Source organism: Callorhinus ursinus, unplaced genomic scaffold, assembly GCF_003265705.2.
Source record: "Callorhinus ursinus isolate GAN/ISIS: 27379988/994484 unplaced genomic scaffold, GSC_fseal_2.0 scaffold2, whole genome shotgun sequence".
Lineage (NCBI taxonomy): Eukaryota > Metazoa > Chordata > Mammalia > Carnivora > Otariidae > Callorhinus > Callorhinus ursinus.
In genome coordinates, this window is record NW_027397064.1 from 32566943 (window position 1) to 32586391 (window position 19449).

At 41.5% G+C, this 19449-nt stretch overlaps 2 protein-coding genes across 10 annotated transcripts in view; one reads left to right on the plus strand and one right to left on the minus strand.

Annotated features, from left to right (window-relative positions):
- CFLAR (CASP8 and FADD like apoptosis regulator) overlaps positions 1–19449 on the minus strand; it is a 60621-nt gene that overhangs the window by 5969 nt on the left and 35203 nt on the right. For 8 of the 9 annotated variants that reach the window (XM_025893484.2, XM_025893495.2, XM_073880236.1 and 5 more), the window contains exons 5-9: positions 18982–19067; positions 14031–14088; positions 10669–10718; positions 9862–9943; positions 1687–2197 (exon numbers count right to left, since the gene is read on the minus strand). In XM_025893484.2, the coding sequence (XP_025749269.1) occupies positions 1687–2197; positions 9862–9943; positions 10669–10718; positions 14031–14088; positions 18982–19067 (787 nt within the window). Of the gene's footprint in view, positions 1–1686; positions 2198–9861; positions 9944–10668; positions 10719–14030; positions 14089–15906; positions 17157–18981; positions 19068–19449 lie in introns of those variants that run through there. The other variant, XM_025893508.2, reaches the window with a different exon arrangement.
- Positions 17158–17997, plus strand: LOC112840285 (small ribosomal subunit protein eS1-like). The gene has a single exon (XM_073880267.1). It carries the CDS (start codon positions 17158–17160, stop codon positions 17950–17952), a length of 795 nt encoding a protein of 264 aa, XP_073736368.1. The 3' UTR covers positions 17953–17997.

The following is a 19449-nucleotide window of genomic DNA, read 5'->3' on the forward strand; positions in this document are numbered from 1 at the left end:
CAAATATGAAAGAGGAGACAGATCACCGTTAGGCTGAAATGAGCCAACAGATGTGACAGCGCGTTGAAATCGTTCCTTTTTAAATGCTCTACAAGCTGCTTAGTGAGTGATCCAAACCAGCTGGCAGCACTCTGGCCCAATGACCACAGTCCCCTCACCCAAGGGGCAGCTGAGTCTTATCCTGGAGACACTCCAGCCAGATGATAACGCACCTGGATCATCTATGCAAATGCAGGCTGGATGCCAAGAATACTGCTGGCCCATGGAAGGCTGAATCATTTCTGCTACAGCCCACTCCTTGCTGCTAAGCCACGACTGAAGGGGCTCGGGGCACGGGTGTCACAGGCCTTGCGATATATTCCTGGGGTCCCCAGAGCTACAACATGCATTTCACACATGGCTCCAAAACTTCATTCTAAATTATAATGAGGGGACAACTGAAAAATGACTGCTAATCTTACATGGGAATAATCTTCTTAAATGCAAACCAGATCACCGAGGTTTCCCTTAGAAAAGTATTCTTTTTTTTTTAATAATTTTTTTAAATTTATTTGACAGAGAGACAGCGAGAGAGGGAACACAAGCAGGGGGAGTGGAAGAGGGAGAAGCAGGCTTCCCGCGGAACAGGGAGCCCGATGCGGGGCTCGATGCGGGGCTCGATCCCAGGACCCTGGGATCATGACCTGAGCTGAAGGCAGATGCTTAACGACAGAGCCACCCAGGTGCCCCTAGAAAAGTATTCTTGCCAATAAGCATCAGAAATGTCTGTATAACAAAGACTTGCAGACGTGGGGAGTCAGGTACCACTTTCCACCTCTCAAACTGTCGGGACAGGGAAATAAAAGAGCATGTGGTATCGGGCAGAATTTGGGGACACAGGCACTCTCCTGCAGAGTGGGTACAACTGTCCTAGAGGACAATATGATAAGATGCATCCAAGCCTTTAAAAATGCATGTTTGTTTAACACAGCAATTCTTCTTCTGGGAATGTTCCTCAAGAAAACAGTATGGATAAGCACGAATACTGAGCTACAAAGGTACTGAATGCTTTCCTTTTATGAAAGCAAAACACCTTTCAACAACTGAAAATGGGTCAAGTATGCCATAGCCGTATTCTAGACTGCTCCACAGACATTAAAATGATGTTGTAGACTACTGACATGTAAAATGTACGTGATATACCGTTATATCAACTAAAGGCAGATTATAAAGTAATAGTAGACGATGATTCCATTTTGGTTTAAAAAACATTTAGATATGATTGTGCAGGTATCCAAAAAAGATCTGGAAAGCAATACACCAAGATGTGGCTAACAGAGATTGATTCTAATAAGTAGGACTATAACTGCTTGTTATATTCAGCTTTCGGCATTTATATTTCATGGTTTTTGTTTTTGTTTTTGTTTTCAGTAAGGAGGATGTACTGCTTTTGTAATTAAAAAAAACAATTAAAAATTTATTTTGAAGAATAAGATCTAAACTACAAGCTGACTAGCAAGTGACCTCCTGAAGCAGAAAGCATTCATAAAATGCACCTCCTCCTAAGTCAACTCCAACACGGAATGAAAAGTCCTTTCTCCCTGAAGAGAAGAGCATCAAAGGTGACACAGTGGCCATCTCCATCTTGGTAGCAAGAAGAGAGACAAGCGGTCCAGGGATGGGCCACAGCCGACCCAGGGGGCTCACCTTTCTTTCCCCAGTTTCTGGGAGAGGCACTGCAGGTACAATGAAGGAGGGCTGGAGGGCCGTTCCAACAGGGACACATCCGCCTTGCACAGGCTCCAGAGGAAGTCCGCTTCTCGGTGAATGGTGCCTGGCCCAGGCTGCTTGGCTTTGGATTCCACATTGCTGATGGCTGGTCCATCCACCTCCAGCAAGCTGCCGTTGTCCAGCGGGTCCTCTGACACCACATAGTTCTGAATAAAAAAGAGCTTTGGCTTCCCTAAGAGAGAAGGGCATGCGTCTCCCATGAACATCCTCCTGACCTGATCCAAAGGGAAACCCGAGTGTGTCTGATCCACGCCAAACACACTGTGGGAGCCGCCTCGGCTCACCAGGACACACACAAAGCTGTCGTAGTCTTCATGTTGGGGCATGCAGGCAACTTGGCGAAGAATCTGGATGATACTGTCCATCCTCAGATACAAGAAATACTGGACTTCATAGCCCAGGGAAGTAAAGGTGTTCCGAAGAAACTCTGGATAAAATAAACAAACACACAGAGAAAACAACACTCGGGTGAGAAAAGCTTAAGAGGCACCGGGAAGCAACCCTAAGCACAGTCCGATCTCCACTACTTATCCATTTCTACTTTTGTGCCATATTTTGAGGTTTTGAAGGACCTAAGCATGCAGCAGGAAGAAATCAACCTGAAACACACGACATTTATGTCCCAGGTTCTCAGTTCCGATCTGTCCCTGCCAGAGGCTACCTCCACATCTGGCCACAGGCACAGACTGAGCCCACTTCTAGTCCAGTGCAACCAAATGGGGAACAAATTTTTTTCTCTTCCACCAAAACAAAGTTGGGGATTTTTCAAAAGGCTCTTTCTTAAACTAACACACAAATATGTAGGAAATGGATGCATCTGCAGAGCGTAGATCCAAATCTAGGTCCAAATGGCTGCAGAGAGGATGGCCCGGGTCACGTGTTCCCTCATCTCCGCAGGCTGTGGGCTGATACAGAGGCCCCTACGTCTAAGTTGTGACCATTTCCAGACTCCCCAGTTCCTCTCATGACCTGCTTCCCCGTGTTACCTCCTAGCAGAGGAATCGAAGATTCCCTGTAGTGCCCCCAAGAATTCTTCTCCTAGTTTCCAGGAATCCTGGATTGACTTTGCCTGCAGAAACAGTGGAAGGCAGTGGAAAAGGCAGAGTTTATGCCAGACAAGCCTGCCTTCTAACACTGACCTTACCACACCTGTGGGCTGCATGACCTTAAGGAAGTGGGTCTCCCTAGCTTTAAATGGAAGTGATGATACCTACCCTGTGAGCATGTTGTGAGGATTAAATGAGATAATACAAATAAAGCTCCTGGGGCTCCATTCCCTTGTTTAAAAAATCTTGTTTCCATCTTTTAGAAATTTCTATAGCCTACCTAGGCCATTTCTTTCCCATCTGCTCAGTTTGCCTTCCTCAGAGAGGACAGTCTCCTACTTTGTTATAAATCTTTCTAATAGCAGAGACAGACACATCTTTCTCTTCCTCATTAAAAATTCCACATCCCTTTGAGTAACCCATTAAGTTTCTGTTCCTTGTCTGAGGGATGCCTCCACTTCTTAGTTCATTTGCAGAGCAGAAAAATTGCTATTCCCTAAGCTAAACAGGCATCTCTAAATTCAGATTGTTACCCAAACCCTTAGCCAACTTCTCTGGATTTCTCTCCATGTCTCATGACTATGTACCCACCTCTCTTCATTCCCTGGGGTATGGTCTTCCAGAAGTCTACCACTACCACCCCAAATCAAACAATACACTAGTAATTCAAACAGATAGAACTTCTACCAAGGAACAAAAGGGTCCCATCTCACACCAGTGCAGGCATCACAGAAAGGAGAGAGAAATGATTCCGCTGAAATTACCACATAACTGTTTGCCACAAACTGTCAACTCTCTGCATTAAATGGAAACAACATGAAGTCTGACTAGTCACAAATAATTCAAAGACTCATAGCTTCAACCAACAGTTTCAGGCTTCTTGCCCTGCAAACGTTACCAACCACTAATAAACTATAAAAGCCAAAGGTAGCTATCACAATTTCTCTTCTGGCGTCTCAACAGGAACTACAAAGGGAAAGCTAGAAAAAGAAACATAGCCTTGTGTAAACAAAAAGCTGGAAAAACCAGCCACTGGACAAATAAGAGCTCTCCTGAGTGCTCTGAGTTTAATTCACCCAGCCCATAGACAGTCCCTGGATATGTTCATATTGGGTCTAGTAGAACTTCCGATTCAGGAGAGCTGGGATTAATTGTGGCCCCACATCTACCAGATATGGCAGTTTTAAATACGTCCGCAAATTCTTTGACACTCCTTCCTTAAAAAGAGTGTAATTCCTTTCCCCTTGAATGTGGACCATGTTTGGTAACTCATTTCTAATGAATACGGCAAACGGGATACTATGTGACTTCCAAAGCTAGATCATAAAAAGGATACAGCCTCTACCTGGCTCTTTCTCTGTTTTGAACAGCTCACTCTGGGGGGAGCCAGTCACCATGACATGAGAACACTCAAGCAGTCCTGCGGAGAGGCTCACACGAAGAAGAACTAAGGCCTTGCACCAACTTCACAGCCACATGAATGAGCCACCTGAGAGGATCCTTCAAGCCCAATCAAGCCTTTGGATGACCCTAGCTGAAATCTGACCACAATCTGCCAAGAGACTCGGCCAGAACAGCCCAGCTAAGCTACCCCTAAATCCCTGCTCCACAGAAACTGTGAGAGATATAAATAAATTAATGTCGTTATTTTAAGCCACTAAATTTTGGAGTGATTTGTATACATTATTAGATAAATAATTCACCAGGTAAATCAGGAAAAGGGAATGATAATGATCATTACTTAAAGATGTAGTTAGGCTACGTCCTTTTCATCTGGCCCACAGGTAAGGGTGAAAAAAAAAGAATTATATATCACATAATAATGGAGAGATATAAAGAAGGTGCTAATCTCCTGGAAACCCTATGATAAATAAATATTATGAGGGAAATGAAGGACACGATACACAGGTTGCTGGAGAAGCTAATAATAGCTCACTCATCCCCGCAGGATCTCAGTGTGGTAGAAAAAGCCCACCAGCACTGCCCCCTGGCCTTCACCTCAGCAGGTGTAGGCAAGCCTTCCATACCCAGTACTGCGCTCAGTTTGGAACACAGGACCGGACAAAGAGCATCCAGGCAAGGACCCCAGTTCATCACTACTGTTTGATTCCCAAGTCTTCGAGGACTCTCATGTCGTGGCATATTCTTTCCTCCAGGGGGCAGAAGCAAACAGGGAAACTCCAGACTCAAAGCTATTGTTTACTTCTCTCAGACTGACTCACTTCCCTCAAAACCCTCTCCTCACTGATAGATTTCCTCCCTTATCAAAGTCCTCGAAGCAAAGCCATAGTCTGTCTTTCCGAGATGGTATGCCGGGGTCAGGGACAGAACAAGGGCCGTCCCGTGCCTTTCATCTCTTTCCTTGTTCTGGGTCCCCAGTGGGTCCCGGCCAGAGTGGGGGTTGTCACACAACCCTGAGCAGGCAGCTGCGTGGCACCAGCCAAAGAGGAACCCGTCTTGGAATCACAAGATCTGAGTTTCAATCCTGGCTCCTCTACCTATCTGCTGGGTCTGAGCCTTGCCTGGTCCTGGAAAAACTAACTTATGCCAACAGAGGGGCTAGGAAGGGGATGGGAATCTGATGTCTGGGGCACGAAGTGCTTCCCTAATAGGACAGGAGAAAGAAGAATAAAGGGGAGGTGAAGCCAAAAACGTGACATGTCCCCCAAAGCCAGTAAGAACAGCAAATCTGGAGGGACCTCAGACCAAGATGGAGCCTCTGGCCGCCCAGTCACCTCAGGAGACACAGCCGGAAGTCATCAGAGTCGAGATTTCCCATAATGTCACCTCTTTTCTCTATCAGATAGGGAGGGCTGATGCTAGCTGGCCTTTGCAACTTTCTTTCTTGGGCCAGCAAGAACATGGGTATAGCCTGGTCTGATTTATAAGATCCAGGGAGTAATGACGGTGTGAGTTTGAACAAATTAACTGTCTTAGCTTATTCATCTGTAATTAATACTAATGCCTATACCATGTTCTTCAAAAGGTGCCTGTGAGGATCAGGGGAGATGTCTGTAAAGACACTTTGCAACTATGAGTGCTTACGCAAATGTCAGATATTAATTTTAAAGAAAATAAAGGCAGGGACGCCTGGGTGGCTCAGTCGGTTAAGCGTCTGCCTTCAGCTCAGGTTGAGATCTCGGGGTCCTGCGATCGAGCCCCGCAGCATCAGGCTCCCTGCTCGGCGGGACGCCTGCTTCTCCCTCTGCCCCTCCCCCTGCTTGTGTTCCCTCTCTCGCTGTGTCTCTCTCTGTCAAATAAATAAATAAAATCTTGAAAAGAAAGGCAGCCATTTCACCACAAATCATGGAGCCTGCCACGCATCTCTCTCATGGAAGCTTCTCCTTAGAAGGGACCTCCACAAGGAAGTGTCTCTAGCCTACATCAAGATGGGCTGGGAGCAGTCAGATTCTGTGTCCCATTTATCAAGGAACTGCCTTGTCATTTCCCTCGAATAGGGGAAGAAAAACTTGGATGCCGAGTTTGGAACATAAAACTTGAACGACCGCAGAAATCACACTTCTCCTTCCACGCGCCCTGCAAACCTCACTCCTGACCTAGGCCTATCTCTGTAAACCTCAACTTCCCAAAATGATGAGTTTTCATGTGGCCTTGCAGTTAGGACAAGGGCTAGGGTCAGCACCACCCACAGGTTTGGGGGTAATTGAGATGAAATCCAAAAAAACTATACACAGTAAAAAGTCATGAAGCCATTCATTTAGAATTTGTTCTCATCTAAAATGAGTTCACATTGGGGTGCCTGGTTGGTTCAGTCAGTAGAGCATGTGATCATGAGGTCAAGGCCCACCTGGGTGTAGAGATTACTTAAAAATAAAATCTGAAAATAAAATCCAATGAGTTTGCATTAATCTTGCCACAATCTATAAAAAGAAGTCCATTAAATCAATGTATAGAATAAGGAGGGAGTGTTTCATCAGTCTATTTACCACTACTTAATGAGCACCTTGTATGAGCCCAGTTCTAATTATAATAAAGCATACAAATGGGGGCACCTGTGTGGTTCAGCTGGTCAGGTCATGATCCCAGGGTCCTGGGCCCTGAGTCGGGCTCCCTGCTCAGCAGGAAACCTGCTTCTCCCTCTCCCTCTGCTGCTTCTCTCTGCTTGTGTGTGCACACGCTCTCTCTCTGACAAATAAAAAAATAAAATATTTTTTAAAAAAGGTATACAAATGGAACACAGTTGGGCAGGATATTCTTAATGAGAAGGGGAGTTCTGAAGTCAAACATAAATGTGAAATGTAACGTTAAGATTTAAATAAGCTTCTTTACAGGAGGACTCCTCGGTCTTTAAGACCAATATGCAAATCTCCAAAGGAGGAACAAACTATTCATCATTTCTCAAATTCGCTTGACCCCCAAACTCATGTTTTAAGAAGTTCCTCTCCCTATGTTAAAGAAACACTGTATTTCATGTTGGGAAATACAAATGAGGTACCTGCCCTTCAAGGAGACTATCATCTAGTTGGGGAGCTTATAAATATGCACAAAACAATGACTGGCATGTCACGCAGTACAGCGGGATTTTAGGCACAATAAGGGGTCAAAGGAGGGACCGTCAGTGCAATCTGAGACACCTGGAGATGAGACTGTAGTAGAGGTATAATTCAGGCGGGGGCCTGACAAAACAGCAGAAAGGGGAGGCCCCCCCAAGTAGGAGGATGGTCATAAACAAGGACAGAAGAATGAGTGAATTAGGAAGCGGTGGTAGAGTCAGCTTTGTGTAAGTCTGACTTCTCATTTGTTTCCACAGACCAACCAAAGGGTTTTAATGGACAACCTACATTCGCTCAAACTTACAAACTACTTTTTAGACATCTTCTTTTTAAATACAAATGGTTACTAGTAATTCCTTCTGGACTAGCTCTTCTTAGGAGAAAACAATATCAATAATAGATCTGTCTATTGCATGTCAAAGGTGCTTGTAGGGCCCCTCAGGCAGCCTCAAAGTACTCTTCCACATATCCGCAACTCCCTATCCACAATTCACAATTCAGAAACCCCAAAAGCTCTGAAAACCTTAAGTTCTTTTCCCTGATTCATTTTGTGGCAAAACCTTTCCTAAACCGATGAGAGGCTATTGATAATCTTTATTCCACTTAGTGTGAATATCCATTCATTTTGCTGTAGAAATAGTAATGTGTGGGCTCTAAGCCCTTTACAAGTGTGAATTCATTCACTTTTCCCAGCCTCCCCGAGAGGTAGGTCCTGTTATCTAACCATTTTATAGAAGAGAAATTGAGGGGGACCTGGGTGGTGCAGTCAGTTAAGTGTCCCGCTCTTGGTTTCCATTCAAGTCATGATCTCATGTGTCATGATCTCATGGGTCATGGGATCAAGTCCACAGGTCAGCCTCTGCGCTCAGGAGGGAGTCCGCTTGAAGATTTGCTCCCTCTGCCCCTCCCCCAACTTGTGTGCACACACGCGCACTCTCTCTCAAATCTTTAAAAAAATAAAAAAAGAAGAAGAAGAGAAACTGAGGCTTACAGAGGCTAGGGAAATTGTCCAAGGTCACACACGAGGACATGACAGAGCCATGATTCAAACTCACACAGTCATATTCCAGGACCCAACTCTGACCATGCTCCTATAATACAGGAATACACACAAATACACATTCAACCCTGGCACACAAGAGGCCCATAACTCAGCAAGGGAAGTAAACACAGACACTGGATTTTAGTCACAAACTCACAGCAGGTCGTGGCTTTATGATTCTCTTCATACAACAGATATACATCCTGCAGCTGGGAACTGCATGAATGAAACAAAACTGATTATAATAGAAAGTGGAAGACAAATACTCTCTTTTAAAGCAGGAAGTTACTCATTAAGGAAATATCTTCTCATTCTTATATCGGTACTAATGGCTGAGAGAGAAAAGACACTCATCTATAGCTGAGGAGACAGCCTGTCGCACATCTAACCAAAAATAGGACATGAGGAAAATGAGATCATATCTGAAGTCCTGGGAAATTCAACCTAATATTTGCTAATTTGACCTTCTCTTAGATTCTCTTCCCATACAACTCACCATGGTAACATTTTAAGTGAGCCTAAAAGACAGATCTGACTCACTCCAAGAATTCTGAAAAGCAAGAAAACTGTGGAAATGTGATGATCAACCCTTCGGAGGGAGAGATAAATAATTAAACATGTTCTTTCACAATGAGATTCTTATTCTCTCTGACGCATCACCAGTGATTGATTCAGTTTGAATAGGACATCCAGCAACAACTGAGCAAGAGAATCAGTCCAGATCCAAACAACAGTAACACACAAGTAGTACAGACTCCAGCAGACAACCCAAGGACAGGGTGGCAGAACTAAGTAACACACTGCCTCCAAGTGAACACACATTTACAATATTTTTTACTTTTTCCCCATAAAAGCTTTCATAGTCTAGCTATATGAAATGATGGGACATCTGATAACACCGAAGCCAGAAAGCCTTCCATTTTAAACCCCACTCTGGACCCCAGGACCCCTCCCTGCTGCAGCATCCAGCATGAAAAAGCAAGACCGAAGCTCCCAACTTTCAGCCAATCACACCATTGTACCAGAAACAATGCTTTGTACTCCCCAAATTCCCTTCCCTTTCCTTCCTGGCATGTAGCCAGTCTGAGTTCCTTGTCTACTGCAGTTAGGTGGGGTCCCAGGAGTGAGTTCGACCAATGGAATGTGGATGGAAATGATGCACCTCACTTTCGGGGCTGGTCCCTAAAATTTCTTGTGAGATCCTCCACGCACTTCCTTCATCCACCAGCCAGATACAGAGGATCCTGTGGAAAACCCCAAGGCTTCAGATGGTGAAGTCACTGACTGATCACATGGAACGAAGCTCACTCCAGACCAATGCACACTAGGCTGTGGCATGCGTGAGAAAGCACCCCTCGCTATGTGAAGCCATAGACTTCCGCAGAGGTTTGTTGTAACAGGTAGGGTTGATCACTGATGAACACGGCTTGTCTGGGCTCACTGTGACCTCACTGTGGGGCATCAGTTAATCCACAGCGTCCATACCTACCTGTGTCATTGCCAATGCAATCGATTATCAGGCAGATTCCTAGGGGCTTGCTCTGCATCCTGTATCTCTCTTCTGGTATGTGCTGGAAAGGAAAGCAGGGATTGTTAAAAAACTCTGGACATTGCTCTGTTTCCATAAAGTCCCACACATATACCATCTTTTCTTTTGGATTTCCTCAAACTTCCTGTTGCCAGGTGAGTCATGCAATAGACACAGCCTGAAGTCACCACAGCTGACATTTCCCATTAATTTCACATTTTTTCTCTATTTAGGTAATGTGCTGAAGACAAGCTGTCTCGGTTTTTAATTTTAATGAAAATCACAGTCTCTTTACACATGACTTAGCTCTGCAGGATGAAGACAATTTAAAGCTGAGAGAAAGGATGGGTCATGTGTTTCTACAGTAACCTGAGGTTATGCAAGTGGTATCTTTCCAAACCAGTACAAAAGGAGGCCTTCTATTGCCTCCTTATGGAGAAGGGGTTTCAACCTTTAAAAAAGAAGCCAGAGCAAGTCAAGGTTCAGTGTCACTGCTCACTAATACATTCAGCAATCACTCAGCTGAGAGGAGAGCTGCCGCCCTGGAGTATTCCCACATTCCAAAGTTCACGAATGCAATCCACATCAACATCTTTCTCTTGGCTCTATCCAAGTTCCTCCCTAGGAGAGTTCCCAGGAGAATGGCACTCTCAGCACCCTATTCTTGTCCCAGAGAATTATTAACGGACAGATATCTTAAAGAAGCCAGTGCTCTCCACAGATACTGTGCATACAGTACAATACCAAATCAGATCATTTATTCTGTACCCGCGGTAGAAATGCTCCTGATTCCTGGATGGATGCCTTCGCTGATTCTCCTGGAGGATGAGAGAGAAATCATTTACAAAGCTGAAGGAGAACAGACCACTCCCATGCTGTCTGGGTTTCTTTATTTCTCAGCTGTTTTCTTCCATTATTTTCTTCCCCTTACTATCTCTTCTTTGCTCTACTCAGCCCCACAGTTCCAACCACACACTGAAGAACCCAGCTGATAAGAAAACACAAGTCCGCCTGCTGTGCAGGGGGTAGGTAGAAAAACTGCTTAAAGAGCAAGGGAAAAAAGGCTCTCCCTTGCCCTTCTCCAGGCGAGGACCGGGTGACTTGATGAATTTTTAAATAGATACGGAGAATCCAATAACCTCACCACCCAACAGTATCGATAGCTTTCTTTCCTATGCTGAAACTGTGGGCAGCACCGAGACGGGCAGCCTTAGAGACTGCAGAGAAGGGAAAATTTACTTATATTTGTCACTGGTGCAACAGATGGCCATGTTTTCTTAGTCCAGTGATATTGAGAGGCCATAAAATAAAATGGCAATGGCAAGATAGAGGACAGTGAGCCTAGCAAATGTAGATGAGCCTAAAGCCAATAACATTAGTTAAAAATGACTTTATTAGCACAGAGAGTGGAGAAACCACCAGTTTTGAAGCCATAAACGGCTGGCTCAAACCCTAGCACCATCACCGAGGAGCTCTGTGATCTTAGGCAAGGTTCCTCCTAAAGTCTCAGGGTGTTTCGTTGTGTTTTGTTTTTAAATCCCAAAGATGAACATACCAACATCTACCTTATAAGATTGTTACAAAAATAAGAATGCCTAAAGACAAGCAAAGACAATGCCAGTATTTGTAAGGTTTGGGGGAAATGAGCACTTTCAAGTGTGTAAGCTGAAATAGTCTTTTTAGGGGCACCTGGCTGGCTCAGTCCGTAGAGCATGTTACTCTTGATCTTGGGGTTGTAAATTCAAGCCCCACATCGGGTGTGGAGATTACTTCAAAAAAATAAAATATTAAAAAAAAAAAGAAACAGTCTTTTTAAAGGACAACTGGCAATACTTTCTAAACCAACATTCTGCTTCTAGAAATTTATCCTAAGGAAATAATAGAGCAAGTATGCAAAAATATCTACTGAATAATTGTTTATAATGGCCTCAAACTAGAAAAATACTTAAAAATCCACCAACATGAAACTGGCTAAATAAATCATGGTACACATAATGGATACTATACATGTTAAAAAGGATAAGAAAGATCTTTATGTATTTAACATGAAAAGATATGGGTATATTCAGTGAAAATGGATTATTGAATAACGTGGATAATATTAATCCCACATACTTAAAAATACATATTTATGTGCATATACTTACACATATATATGCTTAAAAATAAGAGTCTAGAGGTATATAAATCAAATGTTAACAGTGGTCCTCTGATACTTGGGATTAAAAGGAAATTTCTCCTTTTCATTTTGTATTTAAGCAATCATGGATTAACAGAATAAAAAACCACACAAAATAATCTGTGTACTATGCCTATCTCAGGTTAAGGCACTTCGTAAGAGCTTAATAAATTGTAGTGATCATCATCATCCAACCAAATCTATTTGGAAGTCCAAATCAATACAAATGCTTTTTTCTTTACTAGCCCATAAACCAGGTCCAGGCAAAAGCAGGTCCCTAGCTCTCTGAAGGGTCCCCACCGGTGTTGGGAGCCTTACCCATCTCATCTGTGTCATGACATTTTTATTAATTTAAATTCAATTAGCCAACAGATAGTATATCATTAGTTTCAGAGGTAGAGTTTAGTAATTCATCAGCTGCATATAACACCCAGTATAATTACAATTAAGGAGAAACCTGCCATCAGGGTGCGCTATGGAAAGAACACCAACTGTTTTTCTTTCCTATCCAAATCTACCAGGTCTCCTGTTTTCCTTTTAAACAGCTTTCAGAATGCTAATTCTCACCACCATGTTTTGAGAAACATGCTGTCACTTCAGGAATAAATTCACTTCTTGGTAGCTTTTGCTGGAGAGCAGAAGACTAGGTAGGGAATGACAGGCATGAGCAGTACCATCTGGCGAATCTGGGCGAAATGCTTCTCAGTTTCTAGGTGCAGGCAGACAGCATGGAGGCTGACTCAGAAGATTTTGGCAAGGGGTCTGCCACACAAAGAAGGTTCCCAATGGGCCACTGCTCTACTGGGAACATTCACAATCGCCACTGCACGCGGGATGCACGCGGGACAAATTGCAAGCCCCTCAGGGAAGACTGAGCCCTCCTTCCCTGCCTACTGATCCCTGCCTCCAGAAGGGCTGAAGCACAGTCAGCTACAATACAGTATGAGACCGAGTCTCAGCCTTCACTTCAAGGAGGACGAGAGACAAGCAAAAGAAAAACACTTTTTGGGGCGCTTGGGTGGCTCAGTCAGCTCAGCTCATGATCCCAGGGCCCTGTGATCCAGCCCCACATAGGGCTCCCTGCTCAGCAAGAAGCCGCTTCTCCCTCTCCCACTCGCCCTGCTTGTGTTCCCTCTCTCGCTGTGTCTCTGTCAAATAAATAAATAAATAAATAAATAAATAAATAAATAATAAAATATTTTTTTAAAAAAGAAATACACTTTTTAAAAATGATGTTATGGGATCAACTGCTGATGTTTTAAGAGATAAGAGAGAGATCGTATGGGGTTGAAATGACTAGTTTTTTATTCTATTATTTTCTTTCTTTTTAGGAGTAAGGGGATGTCATCTGTAGAGATGTCCTCTGTAGATTTATTAAATGAGCTATAAGACAGGGACGCCTGGGTGGCTCAGTCGGTTAAGCGTCTGCCTTTGGCTCAGGTCATGATCCCAGGGTCCTGGGACTGAGTCCCACATCCCTGCTGAGCAGGGAGCCTGCTTCTCCCTCTGCCTGCCACTCCCCCTGCTTGTGCTCTCTTTGACAAATAAATAAATAAAATCATTTAAAAAAATGAGTTATAAAACAATATCCTAGTAACCTTTCTTCTTCCTGCTGCCAGACATTTGGTTTAACATGATTCATTATCACGGCTATATTAATGTTTAACATAGCCTGGTTATAGTTCCATTTCAGGAATAAATAGCACATCTCTTAAAAATATAGCCAAGATGATGAAGCTGATGGAGTAGGAGGTATTTACATTCAAATAAGCTAATTCATTAAATAATTAGAAATGCCAGTGGCTACATTTTAAGAATTTAAATGCTATTTATTTTGAGAGCTTAATCAGAACATGTAGATAAAGGAAATGGGCAACTCCAAAATGCAACAATATGTACTTGAGTTATCAAGCATTTATAAAGAATGAATATAAAGAAAAATTGGCCTTACTTTGAAGGTCAAGTTGTCCCACATTGAGTCTTTGTTCTTTACTTCTCCCATTCTGGAGCTTCAAATATAAAGAATAAGGTCATATCCCCTGTTAGTTTTTTTCAGAGGCACTTTATATCACATCTCTTTAAATATCTCAATAGAATCCTTACCAGGAAAAAAATAAAAGTATCACATTCACAGTTAAATTATCTAAAGAAGAATAGCAAGAGCAGTTAACTCCATAAATCCCATATTCTATAGCCAAAGAACAAGGCAACTCTTCTTTTTAAAAAGCGAAAATACAATGAACATGCAATATGCTAAATTAGCTTATTAGGATGTTTGAAAACAGCTCAATAAAGTCAGATGTTACGGTATTGTAGAGTTGCTATAATAGCTCCAAGTAGAACAAGCTGTTGGAACATCAGATTGACATTCTACCTGACCCTTTAACACAGAGGCAATGCACGGTATGATTAAGAATGAGAGTTCTAAAGTGTTGGCAAGGATGTGGAGAAAAAGGAACTCTTGGGCACTGTTGGTGGGAATGTAAATTTGTTCGGCCACTGTGGAAAACAGTATGGAGGAGGCTCGTCAAAAAGTTAAAAGGGCGCCTGGGTGGCTCAGTTGGTTAGGCGACTGCCTTCAGCTCAGGTCATGATCCTGGAGTCCCGGGATCGAGTCCCACATCGGGCTCCCTGCTCAGCAGGGAGTCTGCTTCTCCCTCTGACCCTCTTCCCTCTCGTGCTCTCTATCTCTCATTCTCTCTCTCAAATAAATAAATAAAATCTTTTAAAAAAAAGTTAAAAATAGAAATACTATTTAATCTAGTAATTCCACTACTGGATACTTATCCAAAGAATATAAAACACTAATTCAAAAAGATACATGTACCCCATGTTTATTGTAGAATTATTTACAAAAACCAAGATATGGAAGCAACCTAAGTGCCTGTCAATAAAGAACAGATATGGATAACATACGTATATATACCATACATATGTAACATATTATAAATATTGGAATATTATATATATGGACTATTATAGATCTGTAATGGAATATTATGCAGCCACAAAAAAGGATGAGACTGTGCCATTTGTGACAACATGGGCGGACCTAGAAAATATTATGCTAAGTGAAATAAGTCAGACGGAGAAAGACAAATACCACTCAGATGTGGAATCTTAAAAAAAAATTGAATAAACAAACAAAAAGCAGAATCAGACCTATAAATACAGAGAACAAACTGATGGTTGCCAGAGGGGAGGCGCGTGGGAGGATGGGCAAAATGGTTGAAGGCTTCCAGTTATGGAGTGAATAAGTCACAGGAATAAAAGGCACAGCATAAGGAATATAGTCAATGATATTAACTTGTACGGTGACAGATGGTTGTAGCTACACTTGTGGTAAACATAACATAATGTATAAACTTGTCAAACCACTATGTTGTACACCTGAAACTAAGGTAACATTTCTGTGGCAAATATACTCAAAAATAAAAAAAAAAAAGTGGGGAGTTCTAACCCAGAGAAACCTGGCTATGAATCCTGATTCTGCCACTAAGTGTGTAAACTTGAGCAAGTTGTTTAACCTCCATGTCTGTTTCTTTATCTTCAAAATGAGGATAATAATAGTAGTATCTTAATAATTTTTTGTGAAGAGTAAATGTACACAAAGCACTTAGCACAGTGCTAGCATATTATTGTTTTTCTATAACGTCTAGTTATTGTGTTTCTATAATGCCTAGCTGCACATAAGCCACATGTGGGCTTGGTTCTTAAATATCAGCTACCAAAAAAAAAAAAAAAAAGAAGAAGAAGAAAAAGAAAAATCGGCTACCAATTCTGAGGGCTAGAATGAAATTAATCAGAGAATGAAAGATTGAACCGACCCTTTCTCTTCTCAGATGACAGGTCCTTTGTAAGGTACATATACCACATACTGCCAACCATCTGATAGGTTCAGCTTTCAAATGACAGTCCTCCTCTGAGGCTATCCTAGCCAAAAGAGAGAAGTTACTCTTCATTAAGCTGTGTCTGTAGCTAAGTCTTTGTGTCCAAATTAAAGAAAAACATGTAACTTACATGTTTTTATCACTAATCGTAAGTGACTTAGCCAGAGGCTGACAATACTATACAGAATTTGGAACCCCACATGGATGTGCATTCACATTTACATAGCTATTAAAGAAACATAACATCAAATCAAAGCTAGATTTTAAAAAGCATTGTATTGCAGAGTGACACAACTTTTTTATTCTATAATATGTTGTGTCATGTGTCATTTAATGTCACTATAATTTTTAAAGCACTTTGCACTCTTGCATGAGTTAACATCCAGGTATTTACCTCCTAATTTTATGAGAAATTCGCTGAATCCATATGACACAGTGTCTGCTTACTAAACAAATTAATGATCAGGGTCATAGATCAATACAGCAAATTAAAGGAGAAATTTAAATACAGAGCACATGGGTTCCCAATAGCCTCATAGACAGTGAATATAATTACTTTCATCAACAAAATAGAAAGACAATAGTAAAAATATGGCAAGCTTTTAACCAAGAGTGACAGTATAATTTACATTAGATATACAATAGTAGGAAAAGCTCAGAAAATCTGGATCTGAATCCTAAGTCAATTTTGTTTCATGACCTAGTATCACAGAGATTCAGAAGGAAAAAAGGAAGTATCTTTGATTCTTTAAAAAAATGACAGATAAGCCATGGCATGACTGGTATGTAGCTTATTAAATATACCATGGTGTACAAGAAGGAGTGTGGACTGGGCCCAGTTCTGGTGTTCCGTAGAGGTGGGCAATCACCTGATGTACTTCAGGCCTAAATTTCCTTATTTGTTCAATGAGGGGGGTGGATAATATAATCCTTAATACCCATTTTAGCTCTGAAATTCTATTGCTCAGGGTTATCTCTCACAGCTCACATTCTTCATAAAACTATTTCTACTACAGGGGTAGTTAATGTTTTCCTCACACATGTTTATGAAAGCTTTTATAATTTAACCATGAAATTGCACTGTGACCTAAAGCCTGACTACAAATTCCACATATCTTTATGTGGATGAGGATATTATACTAGGATTAACTTCTCGAGATAAAAAACTAACCGAGAACAGGCAGCGCCATGGCGGTCGGCAAGAACAAGCGCCTTACGAAAGGCGGCAAAAAGGGAGCCAAGAAGAAAGTGGTTGATCCATTTTCTAAGAAAGATTGGTATGATGTGAAAGCACCAGCTATGTTCAATATAAGAAATATTGGAAAAACATTAGTCACAAGAACTCAAGGAACCAAAATCGCATCTGATGGCCTCAAGGGTCGGGTTTTTGAAGTGAGCCTTGCTGATTTGCGGAATGATGAAGTTGCATTTAGAAAATTCAAGCTAATTACTGAGGATGTTCAGGGCAAAAACTGCCTGACTAATTTCCATGGCATGGATCTTACCCGTGACAAAATGTGCTCCATGGTCAAAAAATGGCCGACCATGATCGAAGCTCATGTTGATGTCAAGACTACCGATGGTTATTTGCTTCGTCTATTTTGTGCTGGTTTTACTAAAAAACGCAACAATCAGATTCGGAAGACCTCTTATGCTCAGCACCAACAGGTCCGTCAAATTCGGAAAAAGATGATGGAAATCATGACCCGAGAGGTGCAAACAAATGACTTGAATGAAGTGGTCAATAAATTGATTCCAGACAGCATCGGAAAAGATATAGAAAAGGCTTGTCAGTCTATTTATCCACTTCATGATGTCTTCGTTAGAAAAGTAAAAATGCTGAAGAAGCCCAAGTTTGAATTGGGAAAGCTCATGGAGCTTCATGGTGAAGGTAGTAGTTCTGGAAAAGCTACTGGGGATGAGACCGGTGCTAAAGTTGAACAAGCTGATGGATATGAGCCACCAGTCCAAGAATCTGTTTAAAAGTCAGACATTTAATGGTGACAAATAAAAAAATCATATTTGTGATGTTTAAAAAAACAAAACAAAACAAAACAAAAACTAACCGAGAACAACTATGGTAATACTTTGCACCATTTAATAACACAACAACCAGAAATGACAATGTGATATTTATGGTCACAAATCACTCACTCAGTAATATAATTCAATAACAAAAACACTTCTGAAATCGTTAAAATAAACTCAATAACAAAATGCACAGAGAGGCAAATATAAGGATATTTATTGTGAATCATTGTAGTAACAAAAGACTGGAAATGATCTAAATGCACACACACAAGAAAGGGCTATACACAATGTGATACATCCAGAAAGTAGAACCATATGCATGCATTAAAAACAATGACTAAATAGAGGTGGTCCCAAATGATTCATATGGAACAATTTCCAAGAATTCTCAGCTCAGGACAATGGGCACAGTGTTCTACCATTTGCACAAAAAGAAAAAAACAAAAGTGAAATATGATATGTGCATAGGCTATCTCTGGATATTTACAGAAGAAAATGGTTAACAACAGCTGCCTGTGGGGAAAGGAACCGAGGTACGCAAAAACGTACTTTAAAAATTCTTTTAGTACATCTTGAAATTTTTGTTCATGAGTATGTCCTACTTATTTATATTTAAAAAGCTAAATTTTCTAAAGAACAAAAGAACAATGAAAAAAATGTTCAGTTGTATGTGTAGATACATAAACATGCATAGAAGAAAGACTAGAAGGAAATTTGCCAAGATATTAACAGTGTTTATCTTTAGATAGTAGGATAGAAGTGATTCATTTTCCATCTTTTATATTTCTTGTATTTTCCAAATTCTCTCAATGAACACAGGTTAGCTTTGTAATCATAAGAAGGTATACATATTTTTTCAAATGCACATTTCTATCACATTTTTTTCAGACATTAAATGAAGTACATGCTGTGAGAATATGTATATTTTTATCAAAGTTCTGAAACCGTTTCTGGAATTCTGTACATTTGCTCCAGACTCACCCTTAAGTTACATGAAGGATCCTTAAGACTCAAATTTGGGAATGATGCCTGGAGTGCATTTGTATAATTTGTCCCAGCTCCTTGAGCTGTAAGCAGAAGAAAGGTATTGACTTAAGATTTACAAGTTATTGTCAAATGAATAGTCAACAATGGCTCAGTTCAGAGTCAATCATCCATCTTCCAAAATACCCTAAACTTTACCTAACTACCTTACTAAATTCAAAATATCAGCTCAGATGATTCTCCCACTGTCATTAAGAAAGGACTAAAAATGCTACACCGACCCTTGATCTTTTATTGGTCATCTGGGGGGAGTGGGGGTCTGGAGATCCCTGGGTCTCAGTTATGCCCTTTAGGCTGTGGAGGCAGTGGACTGCTAACAGAGCCCATGCTGAGGCTGAGTCTAAAAGACAATGGGGGAAGGGTGGCATGAAACAGAAGGCCACTGTGAGTCTGGTTCCCTTTATG

Coding starts and splice junctions, on each gene's coding strand:
- LOC112840285 (XM_073880267.1), top strand. CDS start 17,158: ATGGCGGTCGGCAAGAACAAGCGCCTTACGAAAGGCGGCAAAAAGGGA.